Source organism: Tyto alba, unplaced genomic scaffold (genome assembly GCF_018691265.1).
Source record: "Tyto alba isolate M040663 unplaced genomic scaffold, T.alba_DEE_v4.0 Super-Scaffold_14, whole genome shotgun sequence".
Taxonomy (NCBI): domain Eukaryota; kingdom Metazoa; phylum Chordata; class Aves; order Strigiformes; family Tytonidae; genus Tyto; species Tyto alba.
The window spans coordinates 56,854,399-56,877,946 of record NW_024881276.1 but is presented as its reverse complement, the minus strand read 5'-3'; the positions used below and the strand labels follow the sequence as shown (position 1 = coordinate 56,877,946).

Sequence of the window (23,548 nt, the reverse complement as noted above, 5' to 3'; positions counted from 1 at the left end):
TTATTCCAATAATGAAATGTTGTGCCATAACAGTATATGCACAGATTATAAGTGGCATGTCTCTGCAACCACCAGCACTGGTGCCTGTTTTTAAGAAAGCACAGAATTTTATCATCCAGCAGTAACAATTTCTACTGCAAGGTCACTCTGTTTGGTCTGTTGGTGGAACAGCATGTCTTCAGGTTATGTGGTCCTCAAAAATCTGTTAGCCTAGCTTTTGATAAATTGTTCATGTATTCTGCTTCAACTCTTTAATCTTGCTGGATACTTGGGACTTCCCATTCCAGGTAGCCTGGAAGGCTGTTCTTATTTTTTTGGCAAGGCAAGCTTTCTCATAATCCTGTATTTAAAAAGATCATGTTACCTTGATGTCATTAAAGCTTTTGCAATTTTCCAGACGTCCTGGCTACGTGAAGTTCAGATCATACCTATTTGTTCACTTCTGATTGATACCTGGGCAGGCAGAGAGCTATTCCTCCCTGGGTAACAAAGAAACTGCTAAAGAAATGCAGGGAAGCTTTTTGTTAATCTTTTTGTTAATTTTTATTTGTAACTTCTAACATGCTGTAAGAAATCAGTGGAAATTTTGGGTTTGTGTGGAGATGAAAGGCGTACTTTCTAAATCCCACATGTGTTGACTTGACTCCTCAAGTTAGAGCAATCTTTTGAGTTATTTTGCAATACACTTGCACAATACATACTTACCATGTCCAGAACAGGCAATCTGAAAACATGTTTGTTTGCTTTTCTTTGTGCAGAGTTGTGGTTTTCGGAAACAAATATGAAAACTAAAGACTTAGAGACAAAACTCAAGTGATTCTCCTCCCACTCCTACCTTCCCTGCCAAAGAAACAACAAAAAACAAGGGAGAGAGAAAGTGTAAAGGCAAAGATAGTGGTGAAAGTGAGGCAAACATGACCTGATATCAATATCTAGCAGTTGCACCCGGTTTTACAGACCGTTAAAGGAGAACCTGTGGACAATGTGCTTAGAAAATAAAAGGATGGAGGTGCATCTCCGGTGCATCTGCCTGTAGCTTGATCTTTAAATGGAAACTTGTGCGGGGACAGAACAGAGAAAACAAAAACCTGGCAGTCTGTTGTCAAGTTCAAACAGGGCATCCCATGCCTTTATGACCGTATATGCTATATGGTCCTAATTGTATCCAGCCCCTCCTTATTCTCCATAGCCAAAAGTGTGTAGCTCCAGCAGCTGGACATCCTCCCCATGCTCTGTAATCTTGCCCTGTGATGCGTTTGGCTTCGTAACGTTTCCTCTTGATGTATTTCTCCTTGCTAAGGGGTTAGCCAGCCTTGGAAAGGGGGTAGAGAAAACTCTCCCTCAGCATAGTTGTGTGCTGTGCCTTGCATAAAATTATTCTGAACAGTTGTTTTTATCTGCCTTCTCTTTTTGCCCAGAGATATGAAATTAAAATGAGTCTGTCCCTTCAAGAGAAACTGAGAGATTCACTCAAGTGACAGGCTGAGACACTACCACAGTCTTTGGGCAACATGTGATATGTTGTTGATAATGTCATCCCCTAAAGGGTTTTCTTTGGGGTCTTGGGGGCAGGTCTTTTTTAATATCCTGGAATACTTAATTTCTATGAAGAGGCTGATATATAAAGCAAACTGAAACACCTTTATTTTGGGTATGTTTTTTATGACTATTATTTATAAATGTAAAGCTGGCACAATTTTTTTTTTTTTTAATTGTGCTCATTTTTGAAAGGACGTGAACAAATTTGAACTGCATGTGTGGGTATGTGGCATAGGACAGGTAAAGAAAGAATGTGAATACCATACCCATCTTCATAACACTAATATGAATTCAGGAAGGTCTTTTTTGAGTGATATTTTTATTTTTTTTTTTCCTTCTAATAAGAGTTTGTACTAAATCAATTGTTTACCCTGTTTTGACTGGGAAAGCATGGCTTGTGTTTCTGTGTTCCAGTTGTACATGTATCAGCTGTTCCGGAGTTTAGCCTATATCCATTCCTTTGGGATCTGCCACCGGGATATAAAACCACAGAACCTCTTGCTGGACCCTGATACAGCTGTTCTAAAACTCTGTGACTTTGGAAGGTAAGCACATCTGTGGCCTAAAACATGGTGAAGAGAACTTCCTTCAAAGTGAACGTGGGTGCAACTTTGCAAAGAAATCCCCTGTGTTCCTCTGAAGGTCTTAATTTGTAGTTTTGAAAGAGAAATTATTGATACTCTATTTTCCTCTTACATTGAGTTCATATTGGGGGGGAGAGCTGGAAAAAGATAGCAGGAGGGAGGGAATTAAAGTTCAAGCCTGTTACTTATGCAGATATTGGAAAAATAAGTACAATGTCACATAGGGAAAATACTGTGCCATGGAAAAATACAACCGAATATTAGGGTGAAATGTGTTTGGGGAAGGGAGACAGGCACAGTGGCATAGTAACCTAAAAAGGTTAATGTTACACTTTATTGGTTTACTTGTGCATACAATAATTCACTTACTATTTCAAATATGATAGAGGCTCAAGATGAGAAGCAACAATTCTAATTGAAGCTCCTAGATAGTGGACATCTGTATCCTAGTTTCCACTGGCACATTTGTTTCCAGTATCCATTCAAGTGAATCACTTTTAGAGTCCAGCCCCCCATTTTAGAACTGATACAGAAATTCTGGGAGACCACACTGAGACAGGAGACAGACCTCTCTGAGAAAAATCAGTCTTTAGATTGTTCTATAACTTTGCAGACTGAAATAGTTGGGGCGTATGTGTCAGAGGTCACGAAAACTGCTGTTGCTAAATTCACTTGCCCGTAGCGAGTGGGATTGTCAGATGGTGGTTATTCAAGCAGTGCTTCATCATGCCCAGTGGCTTTGGAATCTCCTCCTCCACTCTACCTCACTAATGTTGGAGTAAAATAGGAATTGCATTGAAACTGAAAAGTAACAATGAATAAAAAGGTGGTGCTTTCTCTGTGTTAACAGTGAGGACTTGTTAATTGTTGTTTCTTTATAGAAAACAGAAAACAGAGACCATTTTAAAACAGGCTAAGTGGGTTGTGGGAGTCCTCCTCTGAAGTCTGAGAGGGGTGTTTGGAAGGCTGGACATTGGATTTGGCTGGCTTTCCACTCTGCTGGCTTTGGTGCTGCTTAGTTGAATGTCATATTTCAGAAAGAGCAGTTTTGTATTCCAGCTCCTTTCCATCTAACACTTGTGTTAATTAATAAAGAAGTATAATATGTTTATAGGCTCATGTCCCAAAAGTAATGTGCTATCATGTTCCTTTATTTTCTTAAATTCTTCCAGAGGTAGTGGTTGGGGCAGTACTGTAAGTTAGATCCTTTGTGGCTGATCTCTTGCAGTATAAATCATGGACCATTAACATGTCACTACAGAGGCAAAGTTTTTTTCCTTTGTTGCTTCATACCACATTCCCTTAAACAGCAAAAAGCCAGAATATTCTGATGGAAACTTAAAAAACAAAACAAACAAAAAAACTCCACCCTCCCACCACCCACCCAAAAAAATAAAAAAACACCAAAAAAACCCCCTCTTAGTTCTGGTGAGTATCCAGAGCTTTTGACCCTTAAAAGGTAATTATGTTTGACTGAAGTGTATTCTGCCCTCTTTTTCTTTGTAAACAAACCTTTGTACCTGGTAAAAGACAACTGCCAGCCAAAAATCTGACCCTATTTATCACTTAAATTATACTCAGAATTTCCTTTGCTATGTCCATTATAAGGTTGATGGATTGGACTGATTTCATGCTAAATCATTGAGTCTGTGACTTGCATCAGTTCAGAGCAACATGGTACTGTAGCACTTAAAAAAAGGGGGTGGGTGAAGAGTGCCAAAGCTTAATGTTGGGTCTGCACTGCAATACTATAAAACTGTTAATTAGTGAAAAATAATACCGTTTTGTTTCCTTTTCAGTGCAAAACAGCTGGTTCGTGGAGAACCTAATGTCTCATACATCTGCTCTCGGTACTACAGGGCACCAGAGTTGATCTTTGGAGCCACCGATTATACCTCCAGTATAGGTATGTGTGTGTATTCGTTGAAATCCGTACCAACTGCATGAGTTTTTATTCTGTAGTCAAGTGTAAAGGTTTCCAGAGATCTCAGCTATGATTCCCAGAGGCAGAATTTTATTGTGAACGGTGAGGTACCACTTCTTAACAGAATACATGCATTTTGAGATAGCTGCTGTGATTTCTATGCCTTTTGAGATTTCAGTGTCAATTACATTAGAAAAGGGGCTGCTTTAATATATGAAGGGAAATCTGATTTCAAACAAAAAAATCCAGGTAATTTTGTCATTTAGTTTAAAAGTAGGTATGAGATCTCAAGTCAGAAAAGCACTTTGATGACTTAAAATAACTGTGAATAATGACTGTAGAAATATCAACTATTGCATCTGATATGCTGTGATTTAGACACAAATAATTCTGTAACTTACTTGACTTTTAGAAAAGAGTTTTTAGTGGGAAAGAAAAGGTGGGCTAAGGATTGGATCTAAGCTTTCTTGACAGTTTTAATGTATTGCGTACAGCAGTCTTCCTGATTCAATGTACTCTCTAAACATTTGCTATCCTTTAGTCATTAATGTTGAACATGGAGAAGACTTCTTTCTAATACCTGGCATGTAGCTGTGTTGTGGAAGTGTTAGGGAAGCTGGAGGTTTTGGCAAAGAACAGGAACAGCCGAGTTTTCGTACAGTGGAGTCCTAAAAATGAGCAGCAAAATGAAAAAATCATAAAAATGACAGCAGTGTGTTGGCTGGTTATGGATAGCTGCTTCAGTTTTTTTAGTCAAGATGTTCCCTGAGCTCCTTCTGAGTGCTAGTGCTAAAGAGATGATTTTTGGCTCTCAAGTTTCCCAATATTATGCTAAGCTATTACGTTGCTTATGGACCTGAGTTGCTTAGGCAAGGTTTAATGTGTTCCAAAGGATTTGGAGATCACAATCAAGTCTTGGCAGAATATGTTTATGACCAGTTAAAGTATGTTTATGGTTAGTATGTTCTAGCTAGTGTTAAACTCAGTGGCTGGCTGGCTCATTTCAACTTTGCAGTTCTTTGAAAAAAGCATTCCTGAAGACTTGCCTGCTCTCACTAATTTTTTTTTTTCAGTAGTTATTCTTCAGTATATATTGTAGCAACACTTGCATATCTCTCTGGGGGGGGAAGGGGGAAGAGGCAGAACCATAAGTAGTCTGGGGAAAATAGCAGTATAATAAAAATAAAAAGGCAGAACTTATTTAATGGTCGGCTGCTGCCCAAAGTGGCAGCTCCAGCCCTACTTTTTCTTGCCCCTGGATACCCTAGCTCTTGCCGCTTACTGTTTAATGCACTCATTCAGCTTCAACTGACAAGAGACACTTGGTTAGGCTAACTTTCTGCTACATTAGTGAGTTGAATCAGCATTACTGTGTAGTCTGATAAGCAGCAGAGCCCAGGTAAAAGCAAAATGGCAGGAGCTTGTGAGCGAGAGGAAGGAGGCTTGTCCTGGTTGATACCTTTTTGCCAGATGAGAGCTAATAGATTGGCTCAGCTGTGTTATCAGAGTGCACTGAGACAACTTGTTTCAGAGGATAACTGCATAAAACAAATATTTTAGGTGTCACCAGAAGAAACTGCTTTATAGATAAGCCTGTGAAATGTCTCTTGCTCTAACTGTATAATGACTTTAATCTTGCACTTGTTTGCAGATGCTTTTTAAAGTTGTTCATTTTTGTTATCTGCTGGGTCTCTAAAATAGTTCTAATAAAAATAGCATTGAGGAGTCCATTTTTCCACTTGCTAAAACCATCATGGATTTCAGTAATTGTTCAGACTTTCTCGTGTCCCCCCCCAAACCCTGTTCCCCCACACCCCTTCTCTGCAGCTTGCACAGAATAGCTTGAAAATTAAGTTTAGCAAATACTCCTTCATTCCTATACTTTCCTCCCTCCACTTCCTTCTCAGCAGAGTCTTTTCATTTCTGAGCTGAGAAGGAATAAAATGCTTTTACAAACTTTGCAGTTTCCCAGTGTTCTGCAATACATTAGAAATTCTAGGAGTTTAGTTTTGTAGTGCTGCTGTTTCCAGTGGTGGCAAATGCCAGGATATTCCTTAGTTCTTGCTAGATACGCAGCAACAGCACTTCATGAGAACTCTTCCCTATTTCATACAGGATTGCTCATCCAAACTCAACCGGCATGATCTGTACACCAACCAACAAGGACAGATGGGTTACTTAAGAGAGGGAGAGGAACATTTAATTAAGAGTACCTTATCCATAGCTCGAAGTATAGGGAACTGTGAAATGCTTCAGTGTTGTAATACTGCATTTAAACTTTTTTTTTTTTTAATGTGGACATGTTTGTGTTTTCTAGTTCTTGTTTTCTGAATTGTCAGCACAACAGCCTTTTCTTGCTATACAATCTTTTTCTCTATATAAAGAATCCACTTGTGTGTGTGTGTGGTAACAAAAACTGAGCTTACGTGTAAGATAGGGATCTTCACTCTTCTGTTTAAATATACTATCTTAAAACTATATTAAAAATAAAATCAGTGAAAAATATGAAGCCAAAAAGTGTTCTAAGCAGAACTTTTTTGTACATTATCTGTGAGGCATCCAGCAGTTTTCGTAAGGTTTCTGTTGTTTGCTAATATTGCTGCAGGGCTTATGATTGTAACACACTTCAATATAGTAATTATTGGAAGTATTTCTGATCAAGAAGTGCTTCTTAAGCCTAGGCAGTGACATTCTGGTGGCCCAAGACTGACAGTACAGTCAGCCTGCTTCATGACCGTTTCAGTAGTTAGTCATCCTCGTTTCACACTGTAACCAGGAGTTGCATTAGGCTGTCTGGCTTTGTGTAGGTTGTCTTTTAACACATTAATTTGTCCTTGCGACATTACTTGCTTTTCAATGTAGCAGAAACTGACGTTGGTTCTGGGATGTGTCTTTTCATCCTGGATGTAATAACAGAACTGTAAACTGGCTCTTAACTTCTAGGATCGTGATTATTTCACTGAAGTGCATGACTTAAATTCTAACCCAAAGAGGTCCCTTTAAAAATAACTCACAGCCGGGGGTAGTGTTTGTTGCCCTTTTGTGAAGTACTGCATTAGTGCTGTATTTAAATATATATGATAGGAAGAGTAGCATCAAAACACATTTACTGCAGTTAACACCTCTGTGTGTGTCATCCAGCAGACCTGGGACTATTGTTAAAATAATGACCTGGGAAATGACCTATTCACGTTTTTAAATAATCCCTGTTGCTGAATAGCTACAAATCCAGGCCCATAATAGCTCTGCCTGCATTACACCTTCTAAGGGATTTTTTTCAGTGGTCAAACACAAGCATTCATGTCAGTAGGGTGCCTTCACACCTGTACAGTTTGTGCCTTTGTGCACCTTTGACCAAGGTCCACCAATTCTGCGACTGTGTGCGTGTCCCTAAGGCTTGCTGGGGTTTTGTTCCTGCAGCTGATTTGCTGGAATACTGGAGTTTTTTGTTTTGTTTTGTTTTGTTTTGTTTTTTTTTTTTTGCAAACCAAGCCCTTCAGCTATCCCTTGAGAGTGTTTAGGCTGAAGCTTCTTCCTTGCCAGGTCTGTGCGTGTTGCGCCCTCCCAGAGCGTGTTGCTGGCATGCTGCTGGCCACACTGGTCATAGGGGTGGGTGCTGTAGCCTGCTGAAAAACCATGGGATGGCTGCCCACATTCCCTTACAACATACTGGGACAAATGTTGGTTCTGGAGCAGGGGTGGGTGCAGGTGTTTCTGTTGCCACGTGATCCTCTTGTATAAAAAGAAGCTGTGCAGTTAAGCTTTACCTCCATAACATGCATTTTTTTGCTAGGTTAGGTGACAGGGCGATGGAGGTCTCACCAGAATGTGGTGGTGCTTCTAGATAACAAGGGTCTGCTGGTTTCAGCGTGTTTTCTCTGTCACTGCACTGGTGGGAGTTGAGAGCATTCCAGAGGGAACATTTATAGCCACTGGCAAGGAAAGATTGATCTGCGTGGCTGTATTGCTGGCTTCTCTTGGAGCATCCAAAAATAAGTATCCTGAAGTTATTCATTCACTTGCCTAGTTGAGCGCTAAGACAGAGGGAGAGAGTATTTCACCTCAGCAGTCTGGAGCAGAAACTCCTCTGAGAGCGTGTGTAGTTCATCTGTCTCGATTTCTTGGGGAAGAACCATCACAGGGTGTGTCCCAAACCTGTTGCCAAACAATGAAAAGTATTTACTTCTGTCTCAGATGGCAACTTCTAATGCTGAAAATAAGCATGTGTGTTAATTTACTGAACTAGTCTATCACCTGTCATTGTAGTTTCATCTCTTCCTTGCAGAAGAATAGATACCCGTGTTTAGCTTTTGTTCCAAATACTGCAACAGGCATGGCTTTCCAAGTGTTTTCAGGTTTCAGCCTTGTTCTGTCTCCATAATCTGTGAATCTGTGGTGGCTTGATGTGCAAAGCTTGAACCCAACATAGCATGTGTGCCCATAATCCAGAATTTGCTCTTGTTCTCACATCCCCAAAACTGTTCAAATACAAGCAGCAGTGAGAAGCACTTCGGGCTCTGACGTTTGGCAACTAGAAGCTGATGATTTTATGACTTTCTAGGGCTGCTTTTCTGACTCCTGGTTTCTTCCCTGCTAGTTTGTTTCTGCAGTTTCCAGAGCAGAAACTTTGAGTCACGTCCAAGATGAAGTCCATCAAAATCAAGGGATAGTGAGGCAGAGATGAATTGATGGGGGGGTGGGGGGAGTGAACATGAAAAGGTAAATGTGCCCCATAAAGTGCCAGATAAAGAAGAGTTCTTAATTTGTACTAAATGGATGAGAGCAGGCACAACTTTATACAGATAGCAAGTTTAGAGGAGCTGGAGCGTGATACAATGAATGGTGCTCATGCTGTGAGGGAGTAGGCCAGCTTCTCAGCTTGGAAAGACAGAGTTTGAAATCACAAAAATTAAATTAGCGGTCAGGGTATTCTGTCACAGACAACTGGAAATGGCCATTGCTCACTTGTCAGAATTAAGTGTATTTTGCAGGTTGTCCTGCCAGATGCACTTCCTGAACTAAAGAGAAATTTTCATAATTACCTTCTCTAATGTTGGAATGGCATTCAAAAGCAAGGGAATTATACAGATGATATTATTAGACAAGTTAATGTCCACCTGACAGCTATGAAGATCAATAAAGTAATAGAAACTTAATTTTTAAGAAAAGTTTCATAGTAAAAGAGGCTACATGTATTTGTTTAAGTTAGTGCAGGTAGTTCATGTGATAATGGTATTTGTCTAAGTGTTCTTCAGTCTACAAAAGATATGCCATTAGCTACTATTACAGTGTGTGAAAGCTACCTGAAATAAGCTTATTGAAGGTTGATTTGGTTGGTAGTTGCATTTACTGTCCATATTGTTTAGACCAGGTTTCAGCGAAGTTATGAAGAAAGTGGCCTTGCCTACTTTCTTCTACTTAAAATTAATCGCTTTCAGTATTTTCTCCTAAAATTTCACATTGTCCTAACTAGTTTGGCATACAGATGATTTGTTGACTAGTTTTCTGTTAAGGTCCCCTCTCGTTTATTAACTGGATTAAAGCATGTCAATGATAGTCTTATTGCCTTAATTAAATGGCACATATTAAAAAGAAATAGTTTAGAAAATGTTTCTCCTCCCATGGGAGTGTGTAGTTACACTGCAAGCTTACTCTGAAAGATTATTAATCCATAGTAGTTCACCGTGACTGTGCTAAGGCAGAAAAGGACCTGGGAAGGAGCTATCAAAAATGAATATTAAATACTTTACCACTTCTCTTAAGTAATATGTCTTTAAATATAGAATTTAGTACATTGTTTACTTCAGGCTTGAGAAGTGTTACCATCCAGATTTGGAAGGTAAATTTTAAAATGCCAAATTTAAAGAAGGGGGGGGGGGGGGGGAAGACAAACTATCCCAGAGCCAAATTTTAGTCCTGTTAAAGCAGATGGCATAAATTCCATCAAGTTGCAGCAGAGCTGAAATTTGCTATTTTTTGTCCTTATTGTACATTGCTCACCAGAGTTGTATAAACACCTATGTAAATTGTGTTTTGTTGCCATCCCTGCTTGGAGCTGCTGAAATTAGCCTCTGCTCTCTGGTTTTCACTGAGGATGCTTCAAGGGTTTGTTCACTTCCTTGCCGAGGGAACATTGCCCAAGTCCTAATTTGGAAGTCGGTAAAATTACACTCCTGGGAAAAAAATTGGGGATTTTGGAATGCCTGTAGCTTATTTCCATGTTTGTTTAAAGAGTTAGCAATAAAAATCAAGGAAAATGAAGTAGACTTTTAATAAGGCATTAAATCACCCAATTTGGAAGATTTCACTGCATGAGGCACAACTACATAGGTTTCTGATGGATTTGTTGTATGTTTGATGGATTAAACCCATCACAAATACAGCAAGTATTCCTCAGATTTCTCCAGCTATTTCCTCATGACCTACATCGTTTCTTTTTCTCCTTCCCTTCTGCCATGCCCTCAGCTATCTCATGTACTCTCTGCTGCTTCTGCTTGGCCTTCTTGCTTGAGCAAGGACTTGCATGTTCTTGATTTGTTTGCAGTTGCAGTTTGGCAGGGTGAAGATAAGCCCAGCATGTCCTACAGGGACTGAGCCCTCCTCTCCTCAGCAGCAACGCTGATGCATGCTCTCCCCTCTGTTTTTACAAAACTTCTGTAATGGATTCAAGACTTGTGCCTTTCAGCCTTGTCTGAAACTGGCTGGTGGAGCACGAAGGCATTTAGGGAGACTGGGAAAGGATAAAACAGCACAAAGCCAACTTCATGGAGCAGCCAAACCAGAAGGATATTTGAAACACTTTTAAAAAGTCACAGTCTAATTTTAAAAAAATCATGCTAGTGTAGTTTCAGAATTTTAAGAGAGTGAGTTGTGAATGCTTACTGTCACATCAGCTTTGGGTTTGTGTATGTTCTAATACTTTTCCTTCCCGTATATTGTTTCATTTTCAGTGCAAAATAGGGATTGAAGTTATAAATAATGATTATAGCTTTGGGGCACCACTTGTTTTGTATAGTCAGTGTAAAGAACTTAACTTTTTCAAAACCATTTAAGGTGCCTTTAAATCAATTTTTAAGTTAGAGCACTCTGCTTAGTACATTTAATCTGTTTCTCTGATGCATCTGAAGAAATCTAGGCTATCTGTTGAACTGTTGTGTAATTTCCTATAAGCCCATTATGCATGGAATGACATAAAAAGTGATTCTTTGCATCATCTTTTTGTTGCGTGTGTTGGTCGAACAGCAGGAGCTGTCAGAGAGATGCTGTGTTGCAGTCAGATGCAATTAAATGTTCTTTACATGATGCCTCTTTCGTTTGTCGTCCAAAAGAGATCTTGGTACCTTGGTGGCGATACTGACTTTTATTAAATATGATTAAAAAATCAAAAAGTGTAATCTTGTACGTGTACTTGTTGAAATTCAAGGCTCAAAATTCTGGATTATTTCTATTTGCTGTATTGTAACTAGTTACTTCTTAGGATAAACCCTAATGTGATGTTTGTACTTAAGCATTATGTAAAAATGCATCCATTTGACTTAGAGGTGAATGATTTTGAAAGCTACAGTAATAAGCAATGCTTTTCATCTACCATATGTTCTGATTGAATCATATCTTCATTGAGAAGGGGGGAAGTATTTTTGCATAGCCCCTTTCTCTTTTATTTAAAAATGGGGGGAAAGTCTGTTCTAGCTTGCAGATTATCTTGTTACCAACCTTGAATTCCTGAAAGTTTTTTTTTTTAATAATTTTTTGCACTGGTGTCTAGTGGTTGTGACAAAGTTATGATAGACTGTTTAGAGAACTGTCAGAGACATTTTCCTTATAGAGCCCTTCAGCCGTAACTGACAGGGTTGTGTGTATTCTGTTTCCCAATGGCATAAATACACTGGGGGAATAAGGATTTCTGTTGTAGCATGGGTTATCTTGGTTTGGAACAGACCTCAGGAGGTAAATTCTCTGGTTTTTGAGTTGTGGTGATGCTACTGTTATTGGTGGGGAGTGGGGGACGGCAAAGGTTAGCTCGTAAAGGTAGGTGTGAGTTCAAAGAAAGGGGTAGAAGGGGACTGGTTTTGTTCTTTTTCCTTTTGGGGCATTACAGTATTGTAGGCTTTACAAATCTTCTGTTACTGATTGCTTATTTGAGGTTAGTTTTCTAGTGGTAAGGTTTCAGATATACATTGAACAACTCATGACTTCCTAGAAAACCTTGTACTCAATCTTTTTTTTTGGTGGGGAAGAAGCAGTTACCTATGCATCTAGGTGCAATACTTCTACTGTGAGCAGCTTAAACTTCAGTATTTCATATGCAGTTACAGCAGATTCTCACAAACTTCTACTGTGAGGTGTTTACTGCACTTGCTTAATTAGATTTTTTTCTTGAATGAACAATGTTTCAAAAGTAAAACGCTATATTCTGTACTACACTTAAATACATTCTTAGGTTGCTGTTGTAGGATTTAATTGTCTTATTTATATGTAAGAATATATACCTGTAAGAGATGATGAAAATTTTCTTCATGTAGAGAAGTAGCTGCTAGTGACTACTTGTGGCTTTTGATATATGTATGAAAATTAGTTGATGACTTCTTCTGTGGATAATAGATCAGACCTGATCTATGACTTTCAGTTCTGTTGTCCAGCCACGTTTGCAGATGGAATTGGGATAAAGATTAGGTCTTGATGTGACTGAGTTAGAGAGGCTGTCTCCCAGATCCCTTAATCATCACGTACTGCAGGATACAAGTAATACCTGCAATACTGGTTTGTCTGCTAGTATATATATGCTTTCAATATAGGGATAAAAAATTGAGTCTATTCAACATTCACAAACAGTAAAAACATCAGAAATTGTGGTGGATGATAGCTACACGTAGTTCATGATCAGGGTGATTTAGAAACAACACAGGGCTTTGGGAAATTCTTAGTTTTCACATGGCAAATGTTCTCAGGTCTTTTCCCTACATGTATAGGTTTTATTGTCAATATATTATGGTGTTTAACATTATTTTCCAGTTCTTATTGTATCATGGTTTGACTTCTAAGACTGTCTTCCCACCGTTGCTTTATGCCAGTTATCTATTTTCTAGATTAATATTTAGGAGAGGAATGTTTTTGGTTTCAGTTGTGTTGTATACCCTATTCAACATGGCAAAGACTAAAGTATCTTAGAATTGCTGGTTTTGTATAAATGGCCTAATACATAACTTTTACTGATACCTCTCCCTTCCTCCCTCTGCTCTCCCTTTTTTAGATGTGTGGTCAGCAGGCTGTGTATTGGCTGAACTGTTACTAGGACAACCAATCTTTCCAGGTGACAGTGGTGTGGATCAGTTGGTGGAAATAATCAAGGTATGGAATTTGAAGTGTTTTAACTGCGTTGTTCCGTGGGAATCAGCATGAAAACATGCAGTGTTATAAACTTGTCAACATACATATTCTGTCACCGTTGTACAGGGTGTTGCATGTAAACTGCATTTGAAAACAATTCTCACGCTTTTTGAAGAACTTGATGATCTTTACTTGCCCCTCTTGCAGTCATGGAAAATGGCATATCATATTTCAGTGATACAGTTTTTATTCCCTCTTAAAGGATTGCACTTCCAGTGTGCTTGAAAATAGTGCTTACATACTGAGCCAATATTTATTAATGTGTGATTTTCATTCTTTAGGAATCTGGCTCTTTTTCCTTTGTTGCATGCAATTAGTACTTGGCTTTGAAAACAGTGCTATTAAATTTCCTTGTGCCAGATTATTCACATATGTAGCCTTCTTCTCTTCCTTCCTTCCTTCTAGCTCTTTGAGGTGACAGGGGAAAAAGGGCACTCCTTTTTACAGATGGAGAATCGGGAAATGTAGGTCAAAGGTACCTTCCACCTGAAGGGTCTTGTTTTTCAAGTGAAAAAGACCTAATGTTGCAGAATGCATAACGTTTTTATATCACTTATGTCCAAACACATCTTGATTGATTTCATTTGATAAACTGTGAATATTCTGTGATTCTCAAATTAGAGGCATGGAAGAATAATTCATAACTTAAAAGACTGGTGTCTGACTTCCCAGCACCCTAGTCTCCCCCACCTCCTCCAACTTCCGCAATGAAGGAAGCAAGATTTCTACAGAGCACGGTATATTTTTCCTCTGAATCTATATTATGCACTAAATAAGAAGCAAATATTACAGAGGATAAGTTGTATGCACACACTGTTTGGCTTTACTGATTTCATCACCACAAGGGGACTGCATTAAGACAATTTCCTCCTTGGTTTTGCCACTTAACTGCTACCTTGATGCATGTGTATTTCTGTGGTATGCATGTGAAAACCCCCTCAAAACCAGAATATGTGGGTGTGAGAGTACAACTTGCTACTTCTGTCTCTGTTATTCACTAGAAGAGCTGCTGGTGTCTTTGTCCCCGTCCCAACACAGTGTATGACACCAACCGACGCCAAGTGGTCATCCTCCTGCATGGAGGACACAGGCTGGTGAGGTTCAGTGTTTCTGTGGCCTGCTCTGTGGTCTCAGTGGGGCATGCTCTGACCTCTCTAGGCTCTGGCCACGTCTCCTCCAGCTTTTGACCATGTAAACCTAGTTTCTTTTACAGTGGATTTCTGGCTGGCTGGCTGAAATCCTCCAGTTGACAACTTTCCTCTGAAGCCTTCATGTCTTGCACCTACTTCTCCTATGACTTTCTTGATTTCTTATTACTGCCTTTCTGCCCAGTGTATTTCAAGTTCAGCATATCCAAGTTGGGTCAGTTTACATAGGGAAAACTACGATTGCTGTCAGAAGTAGGGCTGATTATGGCACAGGTGACTATTTTTTCCTTTTGAGAAGGGTCTTGGAGCAGTGCACTGCTTTCTGCTACACTGCTTTTGTGAGTTGTGAAGTGGTCCCTGTGAACACTTTAGATGGCCAGAGTTCCTCAGGAGTTCATGCAATAACCTGTGGCATTTGCCCTTGGACGTTTTCAGAAAGTCCCGTTTTGTTTCTTGATCAATGTCTGCAATCCTGAGAAACACTGAATGAGTTTTTCATAAATACAACTGTCTGTGTCACGGTGACAGTCGTGCAAGTCCTTCCTTGGCTCAGTCAGAAATCTGGGAATAAACAGGCCTTATCAGCAAATCATAGTGCTCTGCCTTACCATTGCTTTGATTTTCATAATGTGGAAGTAAAATAGTCAGGAAATAGATGTCCTCTCACTACTGACATGCTTTCCAAGCAGAGACTGTGGTTTGGTTCAAAGTTTGCTAGAAGTTGTTATCAGTTGGATGTTTTCTGTTCTGCGGTACTGGAAGTAAACATCTGTGAACTAAATAATTTTATAGCACATATGTGCTTCGATTGCGATGATTTGGTTTTGTTCACACTTAAGTTGTACTGAAGCAGAGGTGTACTTTAATAAAATTGCTCATAGCCTATGTACCATCTGTGGTTCTTTAAATGACACTACTATGAGTGGTATGGTAATCGATTCACCAGGTTCATAGCTGAATACATAGTACTAGCAAACTAATGTTACTTATGACAGCCAAAGGAGTATCCAGTGTAAAGGCTTGAACTTCAGTAATTTATAGCTTGAGATAATGATTTTCACCTCTGCAGAAACAAATTTCTGAGTCATTTCTTTAAATGTGGAGAGAGGGTTACTGAATGATCATCAACACCTGTGTTGTGTTGGGGTTTTCTGATCTTCTGTTAGATATGTAGTCCCTATGCATAGAAATTAAGTGAAACAAATACAGGGATAATTCCATTTTATAGTAAGCCTGGTCTCTTTAACTAAAAAGTTACCGTACTAAGTACGTTTTGGGAAAGTCTGAGAGAACAAATGCAGTAAATCTTGCAATAGTAGTCAGAAAAAAGGATGTTCGCTGTATCATAAGGGAATATGATGAAAATTGTGAGCCCAGATGGGTGGGTGCCATGAATATTTTTCTGCCTGTATATTTGTTACTGGGGCAGCATATATTCTCAAGACAATACTGGGAGAGAAAATGAGTGCAAACTGCAGAAGTGGACTATGTGTCAATGCCCTTGTCTACCAAATCTTGTGTTGTGAAGTTTTTCTATTCAGAAAAGCCCTGGCAGAAGGCTAAGGTAAGAGTAAAGAGTTATAACTGAGAACACTGCATTCAAAATCAACAGTCATGAGAAGCTGTCTAGAAAAGTGCATGAACTGGGCAATAAGATGCTTCCTTTTAATGCCGTACCCACTGACCCGCACATTTCATATAGTGGGAGAAGAGGGTGAACAGCACATTTAATTCAAATCTAAAGTAATTTTTTCTCACCTTTTGAGAATGAGGAAAAAGCAGAAAGTGACATCTTCAATTTTCCATTCTGCCAGATGTTGACATAGATCTGTCCCATCTACTATGTATCCCTTAAAAGTGACCATAGTCAAATTTTGATTTTCAAATCTGCAAAGAAGTCATGAAACATTCAGCTGTTCTCCACTCCAACATGATGCTTAGATTTGAAAGGTTAGCATAAAAACTGCAACCTGTGTTTATTGAATGAGCTTGGGTTAAAGATATATGCAATTCTGCAGCATAAAAATTACCAGAAATGTTAAGTCTTGGGCACATTGTGTAAAATGTTAGATTGTATAAGTTTTTATTTAGAAGAGGATTAATTTTTAAAAATACTTTTACAGATGGTGTCCAGCTCTTCCATTTGCTGCCATAGAATACTACTGTTTAAAGCTTTTATCATAACACACTTATCTTAATGCTAGCTGGCTGTAGGAGAAGTAGAGCTGTGGGGTCTGACAGTTGCAGAATAGCAGTGGACTTCCTAGAAAGTTGCAGGTTGGGACCTGTGAGCTGCTGTTTGATTATCTTGGAGTCATACTTTTCAGATAGCTTAATTGGAACTGTATGTCTGAAACATAGGGACAGAGAAAATGGAGTATTTTAAACTCCCAAAATGGGCTATAGTAAAAAAAAAAAAAGTATATCCACACATTTGGAAATCATCTGACTTTCATCTCTTAAATTTACTTGATTCCACTGCAAGAGAGGACAGCTTATAAACTTTTCTGCTGGTTCATATCAATTCAGGATGACTGAGTCACAGTTGTAGCATATTTTGAGCCAAAATGAATTTTTCAGTTGTCTCTTCAGTTGCTTACTCAGCTTTGACTATTCAGAGTTCATTTCATGACACAGCAATTGGATGCTACACCTGAGTACGAAGTTTTTCCGTTAGGCTGGAGAATGACTTCAAAATGCCATCACATTAAACTGGTCCTCCCTTCTCATGCAGTTCTTGATGACATCCCCTCAGTAGCTGTGTTCATGAAGATAGCCTTCCTGTGATACATCATTTGGCATGGTTTGTCCTTCCTGCAGGCTGCATGCCCAATGTCCTTGCTGCATCAGAAGCCTTTTCGGCTTTTGTCAAATACTGAGTCACTTTCAGCAGTCCTCACATAGTTTCATTTCAAGCAGTCTTGCAAGACCTCCATCCAGTTGCATCTTGAGTTTCTCCAAGTCTGCAGCACGTTTGCAAACTGCTTTGAAAAACTATGCCCCTCTTAAGACCACAGCATCACGTTTGTATGAACCAAAAGACAGTCCCCTTATTTTTAGCTTGTTTTTCTTTTGTTCCTATTTCTTTAAAGACGGTCTTTCCAGATGTTCCAAAGCTGGCTGGGAAAGAGAGATCTTTGACCACTTACCCCTGACAAAATAATATTTGATATAGGGAAATACTGTCTCAGAGCTCCATCTGAAGAAATAATTTAACTCAAGTACGGTCTTCTTGAATACTTACACTACTGCAGGAGACAAATCACGTGCTGTGCTTTTTCCAAAGTTTGATGGTGACTCTTCCTCCTTATTTTTAGCTCTTGCTAGCTAATCCAAATGTTAGGTTATCCCATTGCTGGGAATATCTCAAGTTGGTAACCCGATACATTCATTAAAATTCATGCCCCTACTGGCTTTCGAGTGACATCTCCTTCAGAAATGTGCTCAGTTTCTGAAGCAGGCACGGTGGCAGTGTGGGTTTCATCAGTGATTGCATAAAGAAATTATGTATGAGTAAACGCTACGCCTCAGAGCAGTCATGTAGTCCTGTCTGCAATGGAAGGGTGAAACCTCTCCTTCCAGCAGCCCAGGAGGGTTGCAGTTGCCATTTCCCTATTTAAAATCCACTCTGCAAGTTGACTACTGCTGAAGACAGCTCAAAAGAAGGAGCTCTTAGACCACAAGAGGGATTTTTTGAGAGGCAGTCAGGGCAGACTCTGTCATAAGTCTCTAACCTTGTGCACGCAGCTAGCAGTGCACCAGCAGTGTCCGCAGGACTGTCATGCCCCCTTGTGAAAGTTTGGGAGGTTGGGGGCATTCCTGGCCCTCCCAGCTCTACAGCACCCTGAAACCATGAAGGGAAAACTGTCTGGGATGTCCCGCCCAAACTAAAACATCTTCAACCACAGTTCCCGCAGGCAGTGGTTACTTTTTATTTCTCTTGCAAAAAGGGAATCTAGGAAGCGTAATTATTTTGTTTCTAAGATAATTATTATCTTCTGGAAGTTCTGTTTAGTACCTTCCCCCTATTCCTCTCAAAAATGGTGAAAAAACAACCAACCAACCAACCAAAAAATCTGTCAGAAGAATGAAGCAGTAATAATTGTCTGAGCAGCCCTGGGACATGGGGAGGACAGCATCTGCCAATCTGCCTTGTGTTGTCTTTACGAGAAATATTTTTTCCATATGCTGCAATCTAGAGTATGAGATGCATCAACTAACTCGTGAAAACTGCAGGAAAGGGTTGCGGGGATTTTTTTGTTTGTTTTGGGTGTTTTCATTCCTACTGGTCTGTGTGATTATTCATTGCACCGGAACAGGAATTTCATGGTAATTTAAGAGAAAAAATAAAATCATCTTCCCATAATTTGGGTTAAAGGAGGCAAGGGGAAAAAAAAATGTATTAAAAGAGAAGCTCAGTAGTATCAGGAATCTTATCCATGTGTAACTCTTTGGTTTCTGACGGTTTTGCTGAGCCAAATGCTAAGTACAGACTGCAATTATAATATATGTCTCATGCTCAAATGTCAAGATACTATTTTGGGCTCTGTTTTTGAAATAAAATAAATTCAGTCGCAGTCGTTAATGGGGAGAGAGGAGCCATCCCTTCCGGGAGAATAAGCAGTAGGAGAGCATGTTTCATTTTATTGGATGTGGTCTTGTGCTGAGGACCTGCCTGCATCTGACATGGACTTTCATATGGGTCCTCACTCCTCACCCCTAAGGGAAGTCTCCTGGCACTTTTTTATCCTGCTGTCCCCTTGCATCACAACTTGGCTGTTCCTGTGCCTCATGTAATTCGTCACTTCCACTGCTTGTAAAAAAGTTGATGTCAGTGGTGACAATGGGTTTTTTCCTATGCCTGATGTATAGCTGCTCTTGTGTTTGCAAATAGAATAAATCACTATATTTAGTTCGCTTTTGTTTTGTTTGACAATATAGTGTTTTTGAAAGAAAGTGTATTTAAAATGGGTAAGTTTATTTTATTTTCTACCGCAGACCTCTTGAAGTATTATTTCAAAGCTGACCTGTGTTTACTGCTTGAGATGCTTGCACTGTGAATTTTTTAAATAACTATTTGGCAGACCTCTCACAACTTTCTGAAGAGGTGCAGACATGTTTGCAGAAGTATTAATTATGCCATCTGGTAAGCCATACACACCAGACTTTCTGGAGCACATTTCCTTGTAAACTTGTGGTTTTCCCAAGGAAGATCACTATACTGCTGTAACCATGGCTTTCTAGAGGTTTCTGATTTAAATAACCATCTTCTCCCCTCTCCAGTTCAGTCATTCATTACCAGTCAGAGCTTCTGGACTCTCGGTGTCCCTATGCTTTTGACTGACTTTAACATTTTGGCAAAGAGTTTAGCAGTAAAAATCGTTGTTGGAAAGGGCCTTTATCCCACTGGGATTTGAGACCCTTGCAGTTACCTCTTCCTGTGGTGTTGCAACATTGTGGGTTTAACTTGGCATAGTTTTGCACAGTGAAGCCAGGTGTGGACAGCATCTGTCTTCAGTACTAGGGTATAACTAAGGTGTCTTTTGGAGCTGAATATCATCTTTTTCTCCTATGAAAATTCAATTGCAAGAATATAAAATTAAGATCTTTATGCTATTTGTAATCGAACTTAGGGCTTATTCCAGGTTCATAAATCTCCCCTCCTTGTTTGGTAAGGAAGATATTATTGGGACCCTGTAGCTTTTCTTTAATTGCTTGAGATACATACCATTACCTACCTTCATGAACCCTGCTCATAGAATAAAAATTATTTGGGGAGCTTCATCTGTTATAGATTAATGTCAAGGAAAAACTTTCCAGAAAATACTTGTGAAACCTATTATATTCAATTTTTGTCCTAAGAGAACCAGAGCAGTGTCTGTCTTCTCAGCAAGTATATTCTTCATTTAATCTTGGTAGATAACATTTCTTTATTTTTATTTAAGAGATGATGATGACAATCAGGAATGAAGAGCAAGACTAGTTGACCTGTTCTCTTTGCTTGCACAGAGTTCACTTGTAGTCTCACATAGACTCCTTTTATTCATTCAGAAGTTTAGTCTTCATTCTAGATACAGTTGATACCAGCAGACAACTACATTTTTATTATTCTAGTACTTACACTGGTTTGATTATCTTTTTTTTTTTTTCAAATGTCTAAGGGAGGGAAAAAAAAAAAAAAAAAAAAAAAACAACAACAAAACAAAACACCACAAACGAAAACCAAGCAAACACAAAAACTACCAAAAAAACCCCAAACGCACCAACTTTTTCCTTGACAATATCACCTTTGTTAAGACCATCCCGAAGGAGTGGAACACTAAGTGCTAATGTGCTTGGACCTGAATAATTTGATATTGAACCCTGTATTTCTTAAAAGCTCTCTGACCTTTTCAAGATCAGGGAAGGTGCAAAGAAGAGGGAGCCAAACTCTTTTCTTTGGCATCCCGTGACAAGATAAGAGGCAATGAGCACAAATTAAAACACATGAAATTCAAACTGAACACAAGTTAATGTTTTTTTACCATGAGGGTGGTCAAACACTGGAAGCTGTTGCCCAGAGAGGTTGTAGAGTCTCTGTCCTTGGAGGTACTCAGAAGCCATCGGGACATGGTCTTGGGCAGCTGGCTCTTGCTGGCACTGCTTGTGCAGGGGGGTTGGACCAGGTGACCTCCAGAGGCCCCTTCCAACCTCAACCATTCTGTGAAACCTCTCTCCAAGGAACATCTGCTCCATAGTATTTTCAGAGTCGGTATAGCAAGAGCAGCTGTTTCATGGAGTAGTTCTGCCAAACATGTGCAAAGTAATTTATGCTTCTCCTTTGCATCTCAAACAGAAACAACAGTCACATACATGACTTTTTTAAAAGAGGAGGTTTGCCCAGTTTTTGCAATAGCTTAAATGTTTGCTGTTACTCACCCAGGTTACTTGAGTGTATTTCTAATATGCTGAAAACTCACTGTGAGTCAGTGAGGTACAATTTCAAAATCATGAGGCAAACTGTGCATTGGGGGGTGGGAGATGTCCACTACAGGTCCTCTTCCAGACAGGTCAAGGACTGTTGCAATTCTGTAGCTTATCACTTTATTCACCCCACAGTTTTCTTTTGGATTATGATTTGCATTTGACACAGTCTTTAAAACTTCCATTCTTCTTCCTATCTGCTTTCCTTTCCTCTTTGTTTTTTTGTTAGGAATTGTTTTGCTTTGTTTTTTTTGCTTTAATCTGGCTTCACTACAAACTGAAAGCACAGTCTGGCTTTACAGTCCAGAGAGAACAAAGTGAATACACTGAGTGGCTAATATAAGTCACTTTTCCTTTTGTACAGTTATTTCTTCTGTCAAAGGCTGCTATGTAACTGAAAGGTCAGGCAATCCTTTCTTTCAGCTAGCATGATCCCTCTTCAGTACCTTCTTTTCCAAGCATTCATGAGACCTTAAGCGCTGTTGCTTAGATTCCTGTGCTCAAGTTTAGGAGTTGCTCCCTCCCATCATCTGGAGTTACAGCTGTGTTTTTAGAGAAATGTATGAATAGACATTGTCCGTGGGCCCTTCTGTGAAATTGTCCTTGCCTATCTAATCTGAATTCTCTCTGATGCTATAGGCAGTCTTTAAATAAAGATACTTGCACTGTGTAGGCTCCTGTTCTGAGCAGCCTTGGCAACTGAACCAGTTTGCTGAATTTTGGCTATATATATAAAAAGGAAAAATCTATTCTTTGCCTCTTCTTAGTAAGGCTATTAAAGGAATTTTGGAGGAGGAGGAGGGTAAAGAAGGTAAACATGTTTTTAAAAAAGACCTGTTTATACTAGGGAGGCCTGAAAACTTAGCCTTTAGAAATGGTGGGAAAGCAATACAAATTATACATAATTTTTGAGGAAGTTAATTTAACTAATAAAAACAAACAAACAAACAAACAAACTTCCAGGGTTTTGAAATTTTTTTTTTTTTTTCCTGAATTGGGATGAAAATAATATTTGCAGGTGTGAAATCCCCTCATCTTTTAGAACTGGAAAGCTTTGAGAGCAGTGCCATCCTGGCAGGGCTGGCAGCTCGGTGGCCAGTGTGCTGCGGGGAAAACAAATAGAAAACCTGCAAGGAAGGGTCATGTTTTCCTGTCAACTCTTCTTTCCTTTGAAAGTTGAGCAAAATGTACAGAATCCTGCAAACACCCTCTTTTCTACCACCTGAGAAAAACCAGTGTTTTCAGACATGCACTGAAAAATCTTCTGTCAGCTCTGAAGGTAACCCTTGGCTTTTAGAGTAGGTGGGATTCAAATCCTGGTTAGTGATGGGAAGGGCAGGAGTTACGTGATCATTTGTTTTGTACAACTTGTCAGTTAAATCTGTTTTCCAAGAAGCAGCTGTCTCAACAAGCTGCAGGGTTTATTTCCTCTGTTGCTGTTCATTTAAGATTGCTTTGTAGGTAGCTATTTTAGTTTGTGTCATACAGCTCATATTTTAAATAATAAAGAGATACCAACTTCCTTTCAATAGTACCTGAGGATAGTTTCTCTGTTGCACAAATTAATAAAACAGCAATTACCTTGTTCTTTTACCCCTTTACCTGACTCTTTATAGTGCATTTGTGCAATTTCCACTCTTCCAACAGAATGAAAATGTTCACCGATACCAGAGTATGTAAGCAAATATTTCTTTATCAGGCAGTAAGGTAGACTGTTAACGTCATGTTGTAGATCATTTGTTTCCCGATGGTGAGGGTACAATCTCATGAGATGAGGTGATAACATCATACCAATCTGTATGGTGAGAGATTGGCCACAGGGCAAGAGTGGTGTGACTACGCAGTTCCTATAGGAAGATGAACCTGACCTCAGCATTCAGTAGCAACTCCTGCCCTTGCCACTTCTGTCTGCGGAATAAAAGGACACCCAGCAACTGGGTGCAAGCAGAAAACCATGGCATTCCTTGAATGTGCTTTGCAGTTTTTATATATAGGTATAAACA

At 39.4% G+C, this 23,548-nt stretch overlaps 1 protein-coding gene across 2 annotated transcripts in view; it reads left to right on the top strand.

Moving 5' to 3' along the window:
• GSK3B (glycogen synthase kinase 3 beta) overlaps positions 1–23,548 on the top strand; it is a 152,676-nt gene that overhangs the window by 100,111 nt on the left and 29,017 nt on the right. For both annotated transcript variants that reach the window (XM_032997511.2, XM_032997512.2), the window contains exons 5-7: positions 1,954–2,084; positions 3,923–4,029; positions 13,298–13,395. In XM_032997511.2, the coding sequence (XP_032853402.2) occupies positions 1,954–2,084; positions 3,923–4,029; positions 13,298–13,395 (336 nt within the window). The remainder of the gene's footprint in view (positions 1–1,953; positions 2,085–3,922; positions 4,030–13,297; positions 13,396–23,548) is intronic.